We start from the raw sequence: 21,438 nt of genomic DNA on the forward strand, positions 1-21,438 counted from the left end.
ATATATATATATATATATATATATATATATATATATATATATATATATATATATATACATTTGCCTTTCTGTGCTCTTTAGAAAAAGGTTAAAATGAGAAAGATTGTCAGGTCAGCAGAGGATACAAGCTCTGAATTACCATCTAGTTAATTCTAGTCTTGTAGTTAGTCATCAAATTGATCTCTCTGTACTTAATGGTGTCCTCTCTGACCTTAAGAAGAGGACTCTTCTTTTCACAACATTCTCTCTGCTTTGGGGCTGTCTCTTCAAATGATGTGCTCTCTCATTTTGGGGTCATTGTCTTTTAACTCATTGTCCTGCCCTTGTTATACCTTGATTCACCAACTTCCTTGGGAACTTAGGCTGCTCATCTCAACACACAATCAGAAAGGTTGTTTGAGAAGAAGGGGCAGATGTTGTCTGCACAGTGCAACAATTAGGTAACTCCTTATCTTAGGACTTAACATTGAGCTATCTGCTTGGATGTTCCATGCCATTACTGGTGCTAAGTGCTGGTCTGGGTTTCCGCTGGGTTTTTGTTTGTTTTTAATATGGGACCACTTGAGCTAATCAGTTCTCCTATTCTTTTTTTCCCCATGATTACTTGGCTCATTTTATAACTCTTTGTTTTCATTCCTACTTACTTTCAAAGATCAAGAAAACACACAGTTCTTTCTGGTCTGTCCATATGGCTAACAGCATTCTGAATTTCCAAATAACAAAGAATGAGGTTTTGCACACATCTAGTGCTTAGGATGTGACCCAATTTCCTTCCCAGCTCTGTTAGCACCCGATATGCCTGCTAAGTAATTCCTAGAGACACAGCCACAGAGGTGAGATCTCCAAGAACTCAAAACAGCAGACACTGCCTTTCCTCCTATCCCAGCAACTTCCTGGTTTTGTTTATGCCTCTGTCTCCAATCAAAAAAGGATGAGGCACTGGAGTGCTCAATCCCAATCCACTCTCCCTCTTCTACAGATGGGCTTTACAGATCTCTCAATCCTGTCTGTTCATCATTCTGTGGTAGTGTAAATGTAGCAGGGGTTGGTCTGTTCAGTCATATTCTCATTGTCTATGAGGGAAGGCAAACATGCCCTACCCCAGGCTGAGAAGTCTAAAGCAGCTCTTACATGTTCTCATAATATCTTGAGAAGCAGAGTTGTAGGTTTGGATGGTCTGAAACATTTGTGTTTGGGGGAAGGCGTCCTGCGCTGGCTAATTTCCCCATAAGTCTGGCATTCTACAGGGAGAGGTCAGCATCCTGCCACCCACAAGGCAGACTTCAGGGCTTCTTGTAGAAATGGAAACTATGCAGCCAGGCTAATCCTCAGAGCTGCCATGCAAGTGCTCCCCTGTGCCAAAGAGCAGCCACTGAGCAAGAACGACAATGCATCTAGCCTCAGTCACAAAGCTCACCTGCAGCAGAATCTGGTTGAAGCGTCCCAAGCAAGTATAAAAAGCACCATGGGAACTTGCCCAATCTTGGCCAAAACTATCACATAAGCCAAGATCAGACTATCTCCTCACACCCATCTCTCCAAAGTGCAAAGAATCCTTTCCAGGAAGTTTTCTTGAGCTGATTTGCCCACATCCCTTCTTACTGAAGACATTGTAGAATTAGACTCTTGTATAAACAAAGAATCTATGAGGTTCAGTTATAATTTGGGGAGTATCAACAAGTATAAACCCATTAGAGACTTCACATGGAAATGACATTTAATTTTCTTCTGTTATTATTTATGGAGGATATGTCCCAGGACCCCCAGTGGGTGCCTAAAATTTTGAGTTGTACTACATACTGTATATACTGTGTTTTGTCCTACACATATATGCCGAAGGTAAATTTAATTTATAAATAGTCACCATAGAGATGAACAGTAAAACAGTAATTATAATAATACACTGTAATAAAATTGCTAGCAACAATACTCTTACATTTGGGGACCATTCAGAAGCAAGGGTTATGTGTCTATAAGCCCTGTGATTCTTGAGGAATCATTCCAATAACTGTGATTGTTACTGAATGACTAACAGGCAGGTAGCACATTGGTGTGCATACACTAGGCAAGGGGAGGACTCAGGTCCCCAGGGAGAGGGAAAGGTCCCATCTCACTTCCTGAGTAGCTAGGGTTCAGCTTTCCCCACCTTATTTTTCATGTCCACTTCTTACCTTTCAATGTGATTCTTTTCATATTTTTAGCAAAACCATTATTCACCCCTCTAATGAGGAAGAGAACAACAGATTTCATCATGCTCTTCAGAATGGCATGCAATTTAAAATTTATGAATCGTTTACTTGTGGAATTTTCCACTTAATATCTCTGGGCTGCTGTGGAAACTATAAAATAAAACCATAGATGAATAGGAACTGCTGAGTTGGTGTGTGAGTGTGTGTGTGTGTGTGTGTGTGTGTGTTATTCACAACGTTGAAAGCAAAAACCTATTTAAAGATTGGGACCTTCTGTGACATAAGCCTTCTTAAGGTCTATTATAGTTTGTAGTAAACAAATTACCATGACAGGAGAGACTTGATAAAAATATGTCAGGTGACTCAGGGCCCCCAGAGTCTGAAATCTTAATACCAGAGTCTGCTTCTTCTGGTCTGCAGTCTATGTGTAGAAAAGCTTGCTACAGTCTATCAAATTCAGCCTTCAGATGAATGCCCAAGCCCTTCTTCCCCCTCCCTCCCCCTCCCCTGGGGCTGTCTGTCCTAGTCTAGATCACTGGATGGAGGATGCTCCATAAGGGAAATACAAGAAACCTTGAGACTGCAGAGACCAAATTCTAGTCTGACTAACCCTGAGTTGTGTGCAATTCTAATAGAGCGGGGAGTGGGCAGGAATTCCATTTTTCCAAAAGAAACAATAGCTTTCCACTTCACACTTGGCTTCAGCTTGACTAAATTAAAAATAAAGTTCCTGTGTAATTTATGTTCTCAAAAGATAACTAAGGAGGAAATTGCCAGTGTCTCCCCTCCCCCACCAAAAAAATATCCCTGAGGTTTTAAAAGTCACATGCCCAAGAAGAAGCAGGAGGCCTAGTGCATATCACTTGATTGCAGGGCCCCCAGGGGGCTCCTTACCAGGAGCAGTGGACATTCACAGTGCTAGAAAACAGTATCAAGAGAATGAGTGAGCTAGCGAGCAAGAGAGAGAGAGACCCACAACTACTTTGCCACAAACCCATAAACCCTCTGTCTCACAGAAGGAGGTAGAACAAGTTCAAGAGGCTGTCTGTAGGTGTACTCTTCTCATATATTCATCCAAAACCCAGTTTCTAACTGGTGTGTTGTGTGTGTGTGTGTGTTTGTGTGTGTGTGTGTGTTTGTGTGTGTGTGTGTATGCACGCCAATACTGGGGCTGAAACTCAGGGTCTCACATTCCTGCTTCACTTTTTCTACTCAAGGCTGGTATTCAACCATTTGAAGAGCACCTCAATTTTTGCCTTGTTGCTGGTTAACTGGAGATAAGAGTCTCTTAGGTTTGTCTGCCAGGGCTGACTTCAAGCAAGAATCCTCAAATCTCAAGCTTCCTGAGTAGCAACGATTACAGACTTGAACCCCGAGCATCTAACTTTCCTACCTTATTTTTCCCCACCTTTTTTTAGTGACCACCTCTTACTTTAAAAACATTATTATCTCTGAGTAGTTTATAAGAATTGTCGAATACAACACATCTTGATCTTACCTTCTGGTGTGATTCTCTTCGCTTTTTAAGAAAACTTTTTTCAGCCCTCTAATAAAGAAGAAAACAGCACAAAGATGTGTTGATTTGAGAGAAAGAATATTTCCTTAGTTAAGAATTTATTTTGCAGCCTACAGCAGTCAGTTCTTCGCTTCTCCAACATTGACTTGCCAGAGCTCAGAATCCCATATTATTCATACTCATGGGATCTCATTCCCAAATTTTCTATGTCACATCAGAGATAATATGCAAACAAGGAGTGTGGAGTTTCCAATGGAAATATCTCCTCCTCTTGGCAGAGAGATCTCTCTTGCTGAGCTAAGAATCCAAAAACTTTACTTAGGTTCCTTTTCAGTGAGGCACAAGATGCAAGAAATAATGGTGAACTGGTTGGGAATTTCAGTCCAAGTCATCCTAGCATTGAGCATTCTCTTTGCTTTCTCTGAAGGACTCCATGTAGTCTGTAGAATGCCTGGGATTCCATGTTTGGGAGATATTGAGCCTCGTATCCTCTGGGAAAACCTGAGTCTCTAATGTTTCTTGACTTCTGAGCCCACTGGCTTTTAAATCAGAGGCAGCCACATTCACACCCACTGAGATGCACTAATGTGGAAATGGAGGCTCGTGGCAAAGCACCTCTGTTGACAGGATTGCTTCTTAGGAAATGTGTAAATTGATTTTGTTAACTCCTACAGGCCGGCAGGGGGATTGGACACAGCAGTGAACAATTCATTACCAGGCACAGGAAGAGTAGGATGAAAAATAGAAAAACGGATAACACTGATCTCATACTAGAAAGCATTTGGGAGACAAATCTCGACAATTAACACTCTTCCTTTAGGCTTCAGAGGGGGGCCGATTACCTCAGGGGTCCTGAGTTCAGCCTTGAAATAAAGGAAGGTAGCTAAGCAAAGACGCCAGCTGTGCCAAGCCACCTTGCTGTCCCCTCCCCGACAGTGCAACATAGCTACTTTGGTACCAATTATGTCACAAAGAAGGCTTGTCAGACTCCTTAGGACTCAGTGGGTATGCAAGTTATTGACCCTACATTGGATTCCAAGAGACTCAGTTTTTCTCTCAGCACCTAGCTTGTCCAGCAAGAGTCCCTGTCTGTTGAATCCTTCCTTCATTGCTAGCAGAGGACATCCGTGCAGGCACAGCCATGTTGGAGAGCAGTGGGGAATTTTTGACAAAGCTAAACATATTTTTACCAACATACCATATTTTTACCCGGCAATCCCACTCGTGGGCATTATTCCAGAGAAATGAAAATGTTGTTCCTACAAAATGAATGGTCATAGCAGCTTTCCTGATACTAAGCAAAAATAGACTCCATTTCCTGGCCTTCCCACAATCCTTCTGCAGGTGATTCTGGGACCTCCAGTCTGTGCATGGCCAGGCAAGCACCACCCACAAATGATTGCTCCACAGCCAAGTGCACTTTGGTGGGCTCTGCAGGTAGCCCCAGACTCCAGGGTTCAGGAGTAGTCTGTAGCCTTGGCTCTCCAAGCTCCATGCCTCCTACTAACATCTGCCAAAATTCTGCAGTTCTCCCTCATTCTCCACATTTTTTTAATGTTTGATTCTTCACCAACCTCTGCTGGTTCTCACCATTCCTCCTCTTACCTCTGTCTTCTTTATCCTTAGATCCTGATCTCAAATCTTTCCATGCCATGATCATGTTTGTTTAGGGAGCTGATGCTCAATGGAAACAAAGCTCTTTGGAGTAGTTGCATGAACTGCACCTAAGCAAAGCCCTGTCTTTCCTGGGAGAATTCTGGTGGAGTCACTGGTGGTAGTTAGTTAGCTGAGGCCCCAGGAGAAGTCCAGTCTAGTCTAACTCCTCAGCATTGAAGGAACAGGTGCTCTTTTTCAAGAGATAGACAATAGATTACAAGATGAGAAAAGGTAGGAACAGGTAATCCAGGAACAGGTAATCAATTGATACTTCTCTTGAAGCTTCCTACATCATAAATTTTATTAAAGTTAGCAGTGACTTGTAAAGAGATTCATTATGAAATCTACAGAAGGGTTAACTTTTGAGACTGGAGTGATGTGTTGTGGGTTCAGGGGCTCACCCATTAGATCACACACCTGGGAAATTGGCAGAAAAATTTGTTTGGATTTTAACAGTGTTTCCAAATAAAGTATATAATAGAATCACTTGGAGGTGTCGAAAATTCTCAGTGCTGAGGCAGCACCCAACACCTTAAATCAGAGCACCTGGAGTGAGACTCAGGCCTGGGTATTTTACAGTACTTCTCATACAGCTGTGTTTGAGAACTGGTGAGAAATATCATCTCTAACCACAGAATCAAGTTCAATGCAACCCTATTTCTAGTAGGCCCCTCTTGTCAGGAAATAGGTTCTCAGCCCTCCATGGATGTCTGAAACCATAGAGCTTGCTGGGCCTGATAACATTTCATTCTTAGCACAGATCTCAGCAAGAAAACATCTTTATGAAATGAACAGGTTTTATTTTTTCACTTGGAGGAAACACTTAACAACTTCCCTTTGGCATAATCAAAATGAGAGCATTTCCAATCTTGTGCTTAGGGACAATTATTTTTTTTGGTTGATCAAGCTGTTTGCAAACAATAATTTATTGCTTTTCTTTCCAAAGCATTGTGAGTTTACAAAAAGTGGATCAGAGTTATAGACCACTTGATTCATACTAATGCAAGAAGTAAGGCCTGGTCCTGCATCACTTTAGGACCATTATTAAGTCAAATAAGGATTACTTGTACACAAGCACTGTGATATATTGACAATAGATTTGCTAATCCAGACAGGTACTGGCTAATGGGTCAGTAGTACATACTGTGTAGATGATTTGGATAAAGAGATAACCCATATCCTGACAGATGGCTTGGGATTTTCTCCCAGCATCCAAAATGGCATGAATGTGAAATGTGTGTTTTGTATATTTTGAATAGTTTCCTTCCAATGTTTTTGGACTTCAGCTGACCATGGATAATGAAAACCATATAAAGTGGAATCTCAGGTAACAGACTATTGTACCATGCATGGTCCAAACCTCCCATGCTCAAAGAAAACAAACTTTGTTCTAAAAGACTAGATTGAAAAGACAGAGTGAGCCATACAGATTCCTCCTCTAATTGGTCAACATAAAGGCAGAACTAATGAGTTAATGATTTCCATTTATTTCACAGTTGGAAACAAGTAAAGAACCTAGGATTTTCAATTCTGCAACCATCTTCACCCTCAAAAACACATCTAACCAGGTATCAGTGGCTCACATCTGTAATCCTAGATACTCAGGAGGCTGAGATGTGAAAATCAAGGCTGAGGGGATAGAAAAGTCTATGAGATTTTTATCTATAATTAATCACCAAAAGGCTAAAAATAATGCTGTAGCTCAAATGCTCAAGGACCTGAGTTCAATTCCTAGGACTGGCATAAAAAAAAAAAAAGCCAAATAACTCATGTCTATAATCCTAGCTACTCAGGAGTCTGAGATCTGAGAATCATGGTTCGAAGCCAACCCCAGACATGAAACTCTTATCTCCAATTAATCACTCTCCCATTTTGTGCCCCACAGCCCCCCACACTGCCCCAAAGAAAAAGCTATTCACCACATTACCAGAAAGCTTACAGGGCACTAGAGTTGTTTTTGTTTTTGTTGTTGTTGTTGTTGTTTGCCAGTCATGGGGCCTGAACTCTGGGCCTGGGCACTGTCCCTTAGCTCTTCAGCTCAAGGCAAGAGCTCTACCACTTGAGCCACAGCGCCACTTCCTGCTTTTTCTGCTTATGTGGTGCTGAGGAATCGAACCCAGGGCCTCATGCATTCAAGGCAAGCACTCTACTATTGAGCCACCTTCCCAGCCCAGCACTAAAGCTCTTAATCTCTTATTTCACTAACAGTAGCTACTCTGTTGTAACCATCTAAATTCTATTTGTATTGCATTTGGTATCAAGAACCATGTTTAAGCATCTAGAAATCTCAGTTAGAATACAATATGGTATAATATACACAACTTTGAATGTATCAGTCAACTCCTAGTAACTCTGGCAGAAGAGACTTGATTGGGAGCAAAGCTGCTATTATTTGAAACAATGATCTTGTTTTGGTTTTGTTCTGCTACTCTATAGAGATGAGATTTGACAGGTAGAAAAAAAGAAGAGATAAAGAAATAATCGAAAGCATAACTAGAATACACTTGCCACACTCTAAGTTACTCTTTTTTTTCTTGACAATGGCAGAGAAGAAGTAGAAGTGTGGAGTGGAAGAAATAGAGTAGACTCAAGTACAGAGAAGATGGAAGTTTATCTTGTATTGTGCTGATAACAAGTGTGATGGTAATGAGTTTCCAAAGCCATATGCACCATCTTCTTTTAGTTTTCCAATGACCTTTGAATTCATACAAAAGAATAATTAAAACACCCCAGTCCAAACAGAGCCAGATAAGAAGGCAAACCAGTGCACAATGAGATCTGGATCACACACAGAGTGTGAGCTTGCAGAACTGGTAGCCAGCCAGTCTAAATGACAAAGTTAAAAGCTGTGTCTGTTGATTATTTTACTTAGAATTCTCAAAAATGAGTATCTGCTACTATTTAACCTCAGATTACTAGCTGTGTACCTACGTTCAGGAAGTCCATTCTAAGTCCCAAAGTAAATTCCCCCATTATTTTCAAAGCAAAGTGACTTTCCTAGCAGTTTTCAGAGAGCATTACCAAGTGTGCAAACGAGATGAATTTCACTAGCCTCGCACCCAGGTTTCCCAAGTAATTGCTGGCACCCATCAAAGTCAAAGCTGGAAATAAAAGTTCATTGTCCTCACCTCTTCTGCTGCTTTCCATCTATTTATCCAACCAGTCGATATTATTGAGCAGGCCCACAAGAAACAGATATTAGTGATTTAAACACAAATAAATAAAACATGGTTCCTAGTCTCTATAGCTTACCTCTGGTAGACTCTAAGAGGAGGGCAATGGAGCATGGTGTCTGCACTGATAGGAAAGGTAGAGGTATGATGTGGAGGATGGCAGAGAGGACCAGAGAAAGAACAGGTAAGAAACCTCAGGCCATCCAGAAAACTGTGGTTGAGCCAGTTGTGAAGGTGCAGAAACAGGAAGTGTGAGGTACAAGCTTTTCACAAGACTTTTCACCTTACTGGGAACTAGCCAAGTACACACATTTTCTTGACATTGACCTTCTCCTGCGTCAGGGTTCTTTATGCTAATAGCATACACAGGAAGCAATAAAAGCTCTGAAAGTCAGGTGAGTCACAGGAAGCCATGATGGTTAGGAAATGTTAGAGGAACACTTATGTTCCAGGCTAAGTGCTGGAAAGGAGTTAAGAGTAAGAGGAGTGCAGAGGGAATAAGAGGGAGGAGGAGTGGGCAGGGAAGCGGAGGAGGAGAAAGAGGGAAAAGGTGGTAGTGAAGTTGGAAGGATGTCAGCTAATTTCACAGTGCCTTTGCTTTGAGAATTTCATCAGCTATAGGAAAAGGTAGGCTGATTTCTGGCCTTTTTTGAAATCCAAATGATAGCACATGTACCTGCACACACACACACACACACACACACACACACACACCTTTATTACACTGGTGAAATGTAAATGAATCTCTTGAATGGTAGCAATGCCCATATCCTGGTTTGGTCTCTTCTATATGGAAGCTTTTACAATAAAACTTCCCTGAGTCTATCTATAATTATTATCAACCTATAATGTTAGCAAGAAAAAACTCCACAGAGCTCCAAGACATAACAACTAGGAGTAATTCCATGAGATTCAGCAACCTATCTAGGTCTCAAACCACCCCACCAGCAATGCAGAGGCCAGGACTTGGTACATGAACCCATTAGGGCTCCCTGACATCATGCAGAATCCCAGCAGGGTGCTCCTGCCTTCCTGCCCTCTACCACATTCTCTGCAGAGGAACTGCATTTCCAGGAATTGCATTTTCAGAACTGCTTTCTCCCTACTGCCAGCTCCCACACCCACAGTATCTAGAAATTACCAAGGAAGCTGTGTCAGCCCCCCGGACCACAGCCCAAGTACAGCCAGCCCAAGACCAGAATCCACTAATGAGGTATGAAAAAGGCTCTGGGGCTGGGATTCATTGAGGTCCTGCTGTAAGCCTAGCTTATTTCTGCAGCTCCACTCCATGAATATGCAGGAAAACCTACACAGGCAGGATTTGGTTGTGGCTGCACTCTGCACATAAGGCTGGTGCTGCTGGCTGCTTTTACCACCCTCCTCCTCCCCACAGCAGGACTGGCACTCAGCTATCTGCGAGTCCTCCTAAATACCTTCCTTCTAGGAAGGGAACCCCGGGAGTGGGGGCAACTGGGATCATTCAGGGCATTCTGGGTTCACTCACTATAATATTGTCCGCCATTGAGCTGAAGCCATCACATCGAAAGAACAGACAGAAAGAGGGAATAGTACAGAGACCAGAAAAGAAAGATTCAGAATGAACAGATCACATATTTCATGATGAACATTGACCTCCTTCGATAGCTCATTTGCTGCTCTCTAATGGAGTTTCTGCAGGAAACATTTATCTCTGCCCTCGCAGCCCAGGAGTACCAAGTCTCATTAAGCTTTCATTTTTTTCAGAAGATTCAGAATCAGGTGATCTGATTTATGTGTATTAGAAGATACTTGAGAACAGGAGTGGTGGTTCACACCCATAATCCCAGCTTGCTGGGAAGATCTGAAGTTTTGACCTCCAAGACCAGCCCTGAGAACAAGTGAGGGAGACCCCATCTCATCAAAGGCAGGCATGGTGGCACACACTCATGATCCCAGCTATGTGGTAGTTTTAAGTAGGAGAATTAAGGTCTGAAGCCAGCCCTGGACAAAAACGTAAGAGTTAACCTGAAATATTTTTCAGGTTGCTAAAGCAAAAAAAGGCCACAGAAATTCAGCTCCTTCCTATCAAGCCCAAGTCCCTGAGTTCTAACTCCAATACTGGGGCTGGGGGGCGGGTGGAGGGCAGGAGGAGGAGGGCAGGACATTTCTTAAGGCAAATTTTCAGGGTTTTCCAACCACCTTTTAAACCATATTAGAGAAACTTCCTTCACAATGTAACCCAAGCCGAGCTGCTGGTGGCTCACGCCTGCAATCCTAGCTACTCAGGAGGCTAAGATCTGAGGATCATGGTTCAAAGCCAGACTGGGCGGAAAAGTCCATGAGACTCTTATCTCCAATTAACCACAAGAAAGCCAGAAGTGGCGCTGGCTCAAAGCCAGCCTGGGTAGGAAAGTCTGTGAGACTCTTATCTTCAATGAATCAACAGAAAACTGGAAATGGTGAGGTGGCTCAAATGGTAGAATGCTAGCCTTGAGCTGAAGAGCTCAGGGACAATGCCCAAGCCCAGAGTTCAAGCCCCATGACCAACCAAAAAAAAACCTAACCATTGCGTCTTCTTTTGGTAGGTGGTCCCAAGGCATTTGCACAGGGAAAGCATGAAAAAGTAATTCCTAAAAGCAATACTTCACTAGTGTGAGTTTGCTCTCTCTCTCTCCCCCAGCTGCAGGGGGGGAGACTTTGGCATTGCCTGGAAACATTCTGGTTGCTACACTGGAGGGAAAGAAAGAGGACAGGTAACCTAGTAGGTAGACCCAGGAATGCTACTGAACAGAAAAGCCTACAAGACAGTCCCACAGGAAAGATTATCTAAAGCAGGACAGTAATGAGGAGGCTGAGAAACTCTGTTTCAAGGTTCCCACTGAACTAACTCCAAATACTCTTTCATATTCATTCCATAAACAATGACTTGGGATGTTAGTGTAATCTTTTTTTTTTCTGATTGTAGGATTTGAACTCATTGTCTGGGCACTGTCCCTGAGCTCTTTTGCTCAAAGCTAGTGCTCTACCACTTGGAGCCACCTCACCATTTCCAGTTTTCTGTTGACTCATTGAAGAGTCTCACAGATTTTCCTACCCAGGCTGGCTTTGAACCATGATCCTCAGATCTCAGCCTCCTGAGCAACTAGGATTACAGTGGCCAGCACTCATAGTGTAATCTTACCCACGATGCCTCTGGTGCTGGGAGCCTGCCTTTGCAGCATCAGTGAAGGAAAGGCTGAGGTATAGAAACAAACAAATGTAACACAGAGCCTGCCAAGGGCTGGAGTGGAAACATAAGGAAGAACAGAGCATGAGTTCATGAGGGGAGATGGAGGATGGAGAGGAAATGATGGAGTTGCAAAAGACATGTGCAAGCTCAAAAAGTATCACTCTCACATGAAAACTCAAAATAACTGTTAAGAAAGTGCACCAGTGCCCTCAGGACATTTTAAGCAATCTGTCTTTCTGCTTCTATGTGCCTTTCCTTAGAAAGACAGCCGACTTGCTTGCTAACAATGATGTTCTTTCTGGTAACAAAGTAATGGTTTATTTCCTTTTCTTCCCTTTAGTTTATTCTTCCTATATTTTAAAATATTAACACTCATGCAATAGAATTCTGTAGCTGCCAATTAACTAAGCAGTATACAGCTAGCCTCTTTTATTTTTCCTCAGAAACTTGTTTATCCATAATTGGGAAGATACAGATGAATCAGCCATTATCTAGTAACTGGCCTCTATTCCCATTCTCTCTCTCTCTCTCTCCCTCTCTCTGTCTCTGTCTCTCTCTCTCTCCATCTCTCTCTCCATCTCTCTCTCCATCTCTCTCTCTGTCTCTCTGTCTCTGTCTCTGTCTCTGTCTTTCTCTCTCTCTCTGTAGTATTGAGGTTTGAACTCAGGGCCTTGCTTTACTACTTGAACTCTATACCCAGTGCTTGTTGCTTTCGTTATTTTTATGTGAGTGTGCACAAGTTTTGAGGCTTGATTTCGAGGTCTAGGCCTTATCCCTGAGCTTCTTTGCTCAATGCTACCACTCTGCCACTTAAGTTACAGCTCCATTTGTGACTTTTTGGTGATTAATTGGAGATAAGAGTGTCACAGAGTTACCTGTCTGGGATGGCTTGTTTTATATTTTTTAATAAGGTCCCAGCTGGGTGTATAAGGCACTAGCCAGTCTCAAGGAGTAGACAATAGACTTAATGTGCAATATATTAGTGGTAATGTGTCATCTCTGGACTTCATTCTGAGGCATGGATGAGCCATAGGAGTCTCTTAAATAAGCAGGAAATTATGAGTGAAAGATAAAAAGAAGAAAATTATTACATTGAATGGGATGGACTAGAAGAGGATCAAATAGAACTACAAAGAAAGGTCTTAACTCTGAAATTTTGCACGTTTCTCCCGCTGCCTTTAATTACAATAATAAATATTTTATGAGATGGTCTATGCAATCAATGAGTCATTTTAAGGCCAAAAGTTCAGGAACTGAAAGAACTCAAATGATAACCGAATTTTCATTGATGAAATTTGAGTAAATTTTTAAGAAATAAAACTGAAACTCAACCTTCAAGACACAGCACTTAGTTCATGAATTGGGACCCTGGGGGAGGAGGGCAAGAGTGAACACTACACTGATCAATGGCATTGGACAGCTTTGAGAGTGGACAGGACCTTGACTGGACAGAGTGAGAGAGGGAGTCAGTGACAACATCACAGACATCAAAAATAGAGAGCTCCAAACAAGGGCGAAATAATGTTTGACAAGAAATGTACTTGTTTCCTCACTCATGTGACTGTAACCCCTTGTGCAGCATCTTTGCAATAAAATAAAATTTAAAAAAATAGTGAGGTCTATGTTTTTAAATAAATATTAATGACTTAGGCTGCCGGTGGCTCCTGCCTATAATCCTAGCTACTCAGGAGGCTGAAAGCTGAGGATCACAGTATGAAGCTAACTAAGGCAAGGAAATCCCTGAAACTCTTATTTCCAATTAAACACCAAAAAGCTAGAAGTGGAGGTATGGATCAAGCAGTAGACTGCCAGCCTTGAGTGAAAAAGCAGAGTCATAGAGGCCCTGCGTTCAAGCCCCAGTCTGGCATATGCAAAAAAAAAATAAAATAAAATACTAATAGTTGGGTAAACACAATTCATGTAATTGGTTTGAATTTTGATCATGAGTTTTCAGACCATTTAATGTTTTTTTCTTCTTGGCAGATCCATTACAGGATTTTGGCTTGTCTATTGACCAGTGCTCCAAACAATTAAAACAAAATCTCAACATTAGAATTGGACTCATTCTGAGTAAGTAAAAAAGCAGTACTTTGGAATAAAGCACGGCACAGCTTCTTCCTGCTGTATACAGCCAGCTGACTTGCATCCACTGTTAAGAGCTGACTAAACTATACTCCCAAATAAACTGTTTCCATCTTCATTTTCAGACCTTTCCCAGAGTAAAACCTAGGTAGTATAAAACTCTCATTTAAGACTGTGCTTTTGCACTAAAAAGACTCCAGACACTTGTTTGGATTATATAAACACTTGAAATCAGTAAGGTTAGCACACACAAAAAAAAGAAAGGGTTTTGTTTTTGGGTTTTTTTTCCCATGTTCTGGAAATTGAGCTGAGGGCCTGGGCTTTGTCTGAGATTCTTTTGCTCTATCACTTGAGCCACAGCGTCACTTCTGGCTTTTTCTGAGTAATTTATTGGGCATAAGAAGAGTCTCATGGATTTTTCTGCCCTGGCTGAAAGAAAGAGAACAACTATTGATGTTTACAGAAGACAGAGCCCTAGCCTGGCTATTTGTGCCACATGTAAATCTGTCCCCTCCTTCCAGCAATGTGGTTTATCATTTGCATTATTTTGCTTCCTGGATTGCTAATGCAAGTTCTTAAACCTTGATCCAGACAAAGATGTGTGAAATCCTTCTTCCCCACCTTAATCAACAAACTCCAGTAAAACTTTATACAGTGTCTGCAGCATCTCAAACCTAAAATGCTTTGAGGAAAGAAATAAAAGGGAGAGACAGACAGACAGACAGACAGGCAGACAGACAGACAGACAGACAACAGACAGACAGACAACAGACAGACAGACAGACAGGCAGGCAGGCAGGCAGACAAAGGAAAATGCAGAAAGAACCAGAAGCCACAAGAAAGTTCACCAAAGCTCCCAGTGCATCATGTGTGCCATGGTGGTCCCCACAACCATACTGGGAATCTGTGGCTTGACCACACCCTACCCCACTACTGCCTATGTCTCTTGAAAAGTTCTAGAAGGCAGATTGCAGACACCCTGTTCCAGAATGAGGAATATGGCCAGTGAGTTACTTTGCCCCAAACAGGCAAAGGGCCACTTTTACAGCCAAGGTGCTGGTTGTAATCCCCTGTAGCATAGTCCAAATGCTGTTTTGCCAAGAAAAGAAGAAAGCTGAGCCTTGAGAAAAAAAAAAAAAAAGCTCAAGGATAAGGCCCAGTCCCTGAGTTCAAGCCCAAGACAGCAGCAGGAAGAGGAGGAGGAGGAGGAGGAGGAGGAAGTTGTTATTCACAAAGAGAAGAAGGGGAATCCACAATTTAGGAGCCTCACTGCCTTGAATATGGAGAAATATAGTAACAGCATTGTTCTTCGTTTCTTTAGGAGAGGACATCAGAGAGCTGTTCCTTGACATAGCTCTGGTCACTAAAGGCTCTCCAATTTTGAATTTTTCCTATCCTGTCTGTGAAGAGGATCTGCCCAAGTTTTCTTTCTGTGGAAGAAGGAAAGGAGGTAAGCCATCCCTTGCTGATAACCTGTACCTGAGGTCAGGAGCCCGGAGCAGTGCTTTGCTCAGCCCCTCACCTATGGCAACCTTGACTTCATCTGTCAGTGCCTGATATATAAAAAGAACAGGAAAATCCATCCAGGGGCTTACTTTACAGGGCTTTTATGAATACCAAACTGAAATGGTGCATGAGATAATTTCAGACAAAATTGTTGCTGTGCGTGGCACTTTATTTTTATTTTATTTTTACAAAAAAACAAAGGCTGGCAGTAGAAAGGACCCACAGTTTCAAAAAAAATTCATGAGGATTCAACCAGTTTCCAGGTTTACTCTCATTTTTTGGGGGGGGGAGTCCGGTTGTGGGGCCTGAACTCTGGGCCTGGGCACTGTCCTTCAGCTCTTCACCTCAAGGCTAGCGCTCTACCACTTGAGCCACAGCACCATTTCCAGCTTTTTTCTTTTTGCTTTTGTGGTGTTGAAGAATCGAACCCAGGGCCTCAGGCATGCAAGGCAAGCGCTTTACCACTGAGCCACCTTCCCAGCCCCCTACTCTCCATTTTTTTTAGTGGCAGGATCTCCTCAATATCATAATGAACTCTGAAAAATGAAACAAAGTAGAAGGAAACTAAACCAAAGTGCATTCTGTCATTGCCATTCCCCATCGGAGTAGAAGGCAGATAAAGATATTAGATAGCTAGACTCAAAGCAGAAAAGCTAAAAGCTTCAGGCTATTGCTTCCATTTTCTTAATGAAGAATCCTACTACACAGGGACTGGTGGTTCACACCTGCAATCCTAGCTACTCAGGAGGCTGAGAGCTAAGGATCAATGTTCAAAGCCAGCCCAGGTAGAAAAGTCTGTAAGACTCTTTTTTCCAATCAACTACTAGAAAGCCAGAATGTTAACCGTCCTTCCTCTCCACTCCTCCTCATCCTCTCCTGAGAGTCAGGCTAAGGTTTCAAAATGTTCCTTTGTTTAATGAAAACTTATCTATTCTCTGATGGCCTTCTCTAAGAGCCATTCCCTCCTACTCAGGGCCTCCATTCTATTCTTACTGGCCAATAGGGAGTAGAACTCAACTTCACACTCCAGAAACATCCTCTTGCCCATTTCTCTACTCAAGGAAGCTAAGGATTTCAGCAGCAAGAGTCCTTGAAAAAAAATGACCTTATCCTTTCTAAATGAAAGCTGCAGAAGACATTGGAGACTCTTTCCTAGTCCAAGAGATTCAGGTGAACGAAGTATATCTGCAAGAAAAGAAAACAAGGAACGTAAAGGAAGGTAGACCAGAAGGAAACCCAGTGCATCATGGGGGTTTGCAGATTGCTGTCTTGCAGCACTGAATGCATTGTACTACAGGCTTTGAACCTCACTTGTCATCCACACCATCTGTGAGCTTCCTGAGAGTCACTTTTGTCTCTTTAGTGCCCATACAATCATCTAGCAGTGCCCATAGGAAGCTGGTCTCTGGATCCCTGAAAATGTCAAAATCCATGGATGCCCAGTCCCTTTACATAAAATGAATAGTAGTGTTTAGAATCTGTGGTCACCTTAATGTATACTTGAAATCAGCTCTAGATTACTAACATGTAAATGCTTGCTGTGTAAATAGTTGCTATACTGTATTGTTTAGAAAATAATGCCAAAAAACCCAGCCTGCATGTTTAATACAGAAACAATGTTAGATAGTTGGTTGGTTGGCTGATTCATTTGGGTTGGTGAATGGGTAGGTGACTCTGTTGGTTTTCAAATATTTTTGCCCCATGACTTGTTGAATCCAAGGATGTAGAACTTGTAGATGATGAAGGCTGACTCTGTTCCAGCTGTGGCTAGTACTTAGGGAGTGCTCCACACAGACACACAGAGGAACCAGCTAACTTTATCCAGAGTTGTACCAGCTTCTGTTGTAAGAAGCTTGCATCCATTAAGTCATTTACTTCCTGCCTTATAAGTAAATCCATTAATATTCTAAATCCATGGATATGAAATCTGAGCCACAGAGCTTTAGCAATCTCTAAACTTCAGATTACAGAGCTGGTAAGGGACTAGTAGCCTAGACCTTGTCAAGGTCGCTCCCAACCCCTAGTTTTACATTGGGATGAATGAACGAACAATGGAATCTATGGAAAGAAATAAATGCATCTTTAAGTTAGAAGTTTATTTTTTAAAATCACTTAAGGACTCTTGCTGTTCACTGATCTTGCTATGTTTCAAATTAAGATATATTTTTTTCCTTTTAGCTAACTCAATAGAATATGTCTTCCACCAGTTTTCTATCAACTTCCTAGAAAGATTCTTTATGAATTGAGTATATTCACGCATTGCTTCACCATGGTTAACCCTTGTTAGTTTGCCTCTATTAACGTTTTTCTATCTTCCCTCATCTAGACCAACCAAAAGCCCTAGCTAAAACCTTCTACTTTCCCTTCCTGCCTCCCTTCCTCACTCCAGCCCTTCCCTCTTGTGTCTCTTCCTTTTTACTTCCTTTCTTATCTTCCCTCCTTTCTATCTCTCTGTTTACTCTTTTCTTTCTTCTCTCCCTCCCTTCTTCTATCTACTTCCTCCCTTTTTCTTTCCTTTCCTTCCTATTTTACTTTCTTCCACAATGGCAAAGTCCTAGTCTGTACCAAGTGCTCTAGTAAGGCTAAGACAAAATGTTTTCCATAATTGAGGATATCCTGATTGCCTAGAGGAAATGACAGATGCACAAGCAACAGCTTCAAGTTGTCCTTTGTGCTGTGTTCAATGAAGAGGAACAGCCTGAAGTGGAGCTGGCTCCCAATGGATTCCACTGTTGGAATACAAACAGGAAATTGAACAAAGGACTACTTTCCTATTTCCCTTAGATTAGGTGACTCATGTTGCATTACATAGAAGATAGATAGGTAGATAGATAGGTAGGTAGATAGATAGATACATAGATACATAGATAGATAGTCTAAAGGCCAAACTGTTAAAAGACTTTGTCCTCAGGATGGTGGTATTGGGAGAGGTAGAGCCATGTGAGAGGACCTTAGGTCATTAGAGGTGTGAATTCAGAGGATTATAAAACCTTGTTCCTTCTTCTCTCTCTTGCTCCCTGTCTATGAGTTGAGCAGTTTTCTTTACTAGGAGCTCCTCCTATGATGAGCTACCTAGTCAGAAGCCCAGAGAAGACAATGATGCCCACAAGAACTGCTGATTTATGGTGCAACCATTCCTGTAAAAGCCAGTTTTCAGCAGAAATGTAGAAGAAAGTTCTATTGCAAAACATGTAAAACAAATATGGACATATCTCAGTTCTTACTCTATGTACGTTATAGGACAAAAATAGGTTTGGATTTTGCATTAATTTTAAAGGCTTGTAACTGAAAGAAAATATCACGGTAAGAGCTATTTCAAGCAAAGAATTCTTCAGGGAATAATTGCTCTCTGGTTTATCTTTTGTGTAAATCTGAACTTTTCTACTTTAAGTGCTTGTCCAAAGTGGGGAATATATCATAATTAGATGAATTTCAATGTATAGCAGCATAGATCCCCTAAGAGCTATATTTAAAGCCTAGCATGATAACTGCCCATAAGGCAGATATTGTCCCTGACAGCATCTAAAGGATTGGATTATAATATTTATTGATTTTACATATGCAAATAAGTCAAGCCACCACTATGGTTACAATGAATGTTCATGCTGGCTATTAGTTTTTCTTCCTTTCTTTTATCAATGGCATTTTCCTGTTTGTTCCCAGTTCTTGCTGAACAATTTGCACATAATAATCCTGAGTGTCATTAACTGCAGAGCTTTCTAAATTGAAATGTCTATATCCAATCTTAACCATTCCATCTAAATCAGCAATTCAAATTCCATTGGCTGACTTCTCTATTATTTCTGTTTCAATGTGCTCCTTTCCACAGGCTAGTGAAAGGGGAGGAGGGATCTTTGGGTGAACGATAGGAATGCAATCTATGTATGGCTTATATTTGGGAAAAAATTCTCATAAATACTTTCTGCAAAAATTCCTTATACTTTGCACTCTTATAGGAGAAGACAAGGTAAAACCTACCTTTCAGATAAAGGCTACCTTGAAGAGCATTAATCTATGTTGACAACCCGACAACCTCTAAAAGCATGCCAGGAATGTAGCACCACTGTCAAGAGCCTCATTATTCAATTATTTAATGTTCTCTGTATATGTTAACAAATGCAAGCCCAGGGAACTTGCTCATTGATTTCTGCCATAACAGAAAGGGATTAAGCAGCTATGTCTGAAACCTCCATTATAAAATATGTCACCTCTGTTCCACTGTTAGCACCTTTTGTTTCTGGGGCATTTTAGACCACCTGCTCCTGTGAGCGCTGTTGCTATGAGCTTTCTGCTCCAGTGGTCCCTGTACTGCATTCTGAGTCCCCTCCTAATCCCAGCTATGGGCTTTATCCTTCATCAATCACTGTAAATAGCCCACATGACAAATGTCTTGATTTTGTTTCCCATGGCTCATGGAGAGAGTGATAGGTCTCTCTACCTAGGAAATTGCACCATTTCTCCTGCCATCACATTTCCCACTATCATTTTGTAGCTGCAGGCAGGATGTTACCAAGAGTAATATTATTCTGATAGAAATAATCCCTGGCTCCCTACCTTATCATACTGCAGTGTTTCCATTCGCCGCTAGGAGGAGAATCCCAGCCCAGCAGTTCTCAAAATTGAACATACCTCAGCAAGGCTTGGAGAATATTTGTCTTCAACAGCACATTACAGAACCCATTCCAGAGTTTCAGCATATCTGGAGACAGAAGCCTAAGAACTTGCATGTCTTACAAGTCTTCAGACAGAGTTGATGATGCTGGTCCAGGGACCACAGCATCACTATATTAGCTTTGTGAATAGACACAGGTTTTGAAGCCAGACTACAGAGAGCTAGAAGGTATGTTACCTCCATTTCCCACCTCTGTGACTCAAGCAAGTTACTTAACCTCCCTGAGCTTCAGTTCCTTTATCTGTACAAATAAGGAAAATGTGAGCAACCTCATGGGGTTCTCATCAGGGTAAAATGGGATATTGTATGTGAAGCCTTATCATGGGATTAGGAGAGTAAACACCCACCAGGTGGTCAGTGACAACGACTTCATACAGCTAAGAACACACAAGGCTCTGAGACCTTTGAGAAATTACTAGTCTCACAGTAGAAGTGTGTGTGTGTGTGTGTACGTGCGCGCACGCGTGCACGCACGCATGCGTGTGAGCCCTTACGGGGGCTTAAACTCAGGACCTCAGTGTTGTCCCTTACCTTTTTCTCTCAAGGCAGATATTCTACCACTTGAGCTACAGCTCCATTCCTGGCTTTTTAGTGGTTAATTGGAGATATGACTCTCATATACTTCTCTTCTTGGGCTGGCTTTGAACCACAATCCTTAGAACTCAGCCTCTTGAGTAGCCAGGATTACAGGCATGAGCCTCGGGCACCCAGCAGAAGTATGCATTTTAACAGGCACCTGGAAAAGCAATGGAGGCTCCTTTGATCCTTGGAAGTTTAAGGCCTTTTCCTTCAAAATTAGCAGGAAAGATGTCTTTGCCTCAAGCCTGCTTATTCCCTAGTTGTCAAAATATGGAGTCTTCCTGGCCCTTGTGCATTTCCTATGAAACTGGAAATGTGAAGTTCCAACTCCTTTCTTATCTTCATGTTTTATTCTTTGTCGACCAACTTAAAGCAGCTGGAGATTTCCTCCTGCACAGATGTAATGGCTGAAAGTTCATGGACTTACTGAATTAGCAGAAAATGCCTACCATGAACTGCAGAGCACAGACCTAGGAAAGTGGCCACCCTAGAAAAGCTACCAGCAATGACCAGGCAAGAGAGGACTCTTCCTTTCTAGGCAACATGAAAGAATATACATTACTGATAAGGAATCCAACAGCTCTGGGCTTCTCCATCCACAAATCTGGGTGCATTTAGAAATGAGCATGTTGAAATGATTCTTTGACATCAGCCAACTTATTCCGTGAGTAGTGAAACCATCTTAATAAAACTAATGATGAGGAAGTGGCACTGTGGCTCAAGCAGTAGAGCGCTTACCTTGAGCTGAAGAGCTGAGGGATAGCGTCCAGGCCCAGAGTTCAAGCCCCACTACCCACATACACACACACACACACACACACACATACACACACACACACACACACACACACACACAC

The 21,438-nt window shown here is 41.9% G+C and overlaps 1 protein-coding gene across 1 annotated transcript in view; it reads left to right on the forward strand.

The window, feature by feature from the left end:
• Positions 1-21,438, forward strand: part of Ly86 (lymphocyte antigen 86) — a 49,701-nt gene that overhangs the window by 11,666 nt on the left and 16,597 nt on the right. The window contains exons 2-3 of the mRNA XM_013016730.1: positions 13,726-13,812; positions 15,146-15,274. Coding sequence (XP_012872184.1) covers positions 13,726-13,812; positions 15,146-15,274 — 216 coding nt within the window. The remainder of the gene's footprint in view (positions 1-13,725; positions 13,813-15,145; positions 15,275-21,438) is intronic.

The sequence above is a fragment of the Dipodomys ordii genome, unplaced genomic scaffold (genome assembly GCF_000151885.1).
Source record: "Dipodomys ordii isolate 6190 unplaced genomic scaffold, Dord_2.0 Scaffold32, whole genome shotgun sequence".
In the NCBI taxonomy this organism is placed as follows: Eukaryota; Metazoa; Chordata; class Mammalia; order Rodentia; family Heteromyidae; genus Dipodomys; species Dipodomys ordii.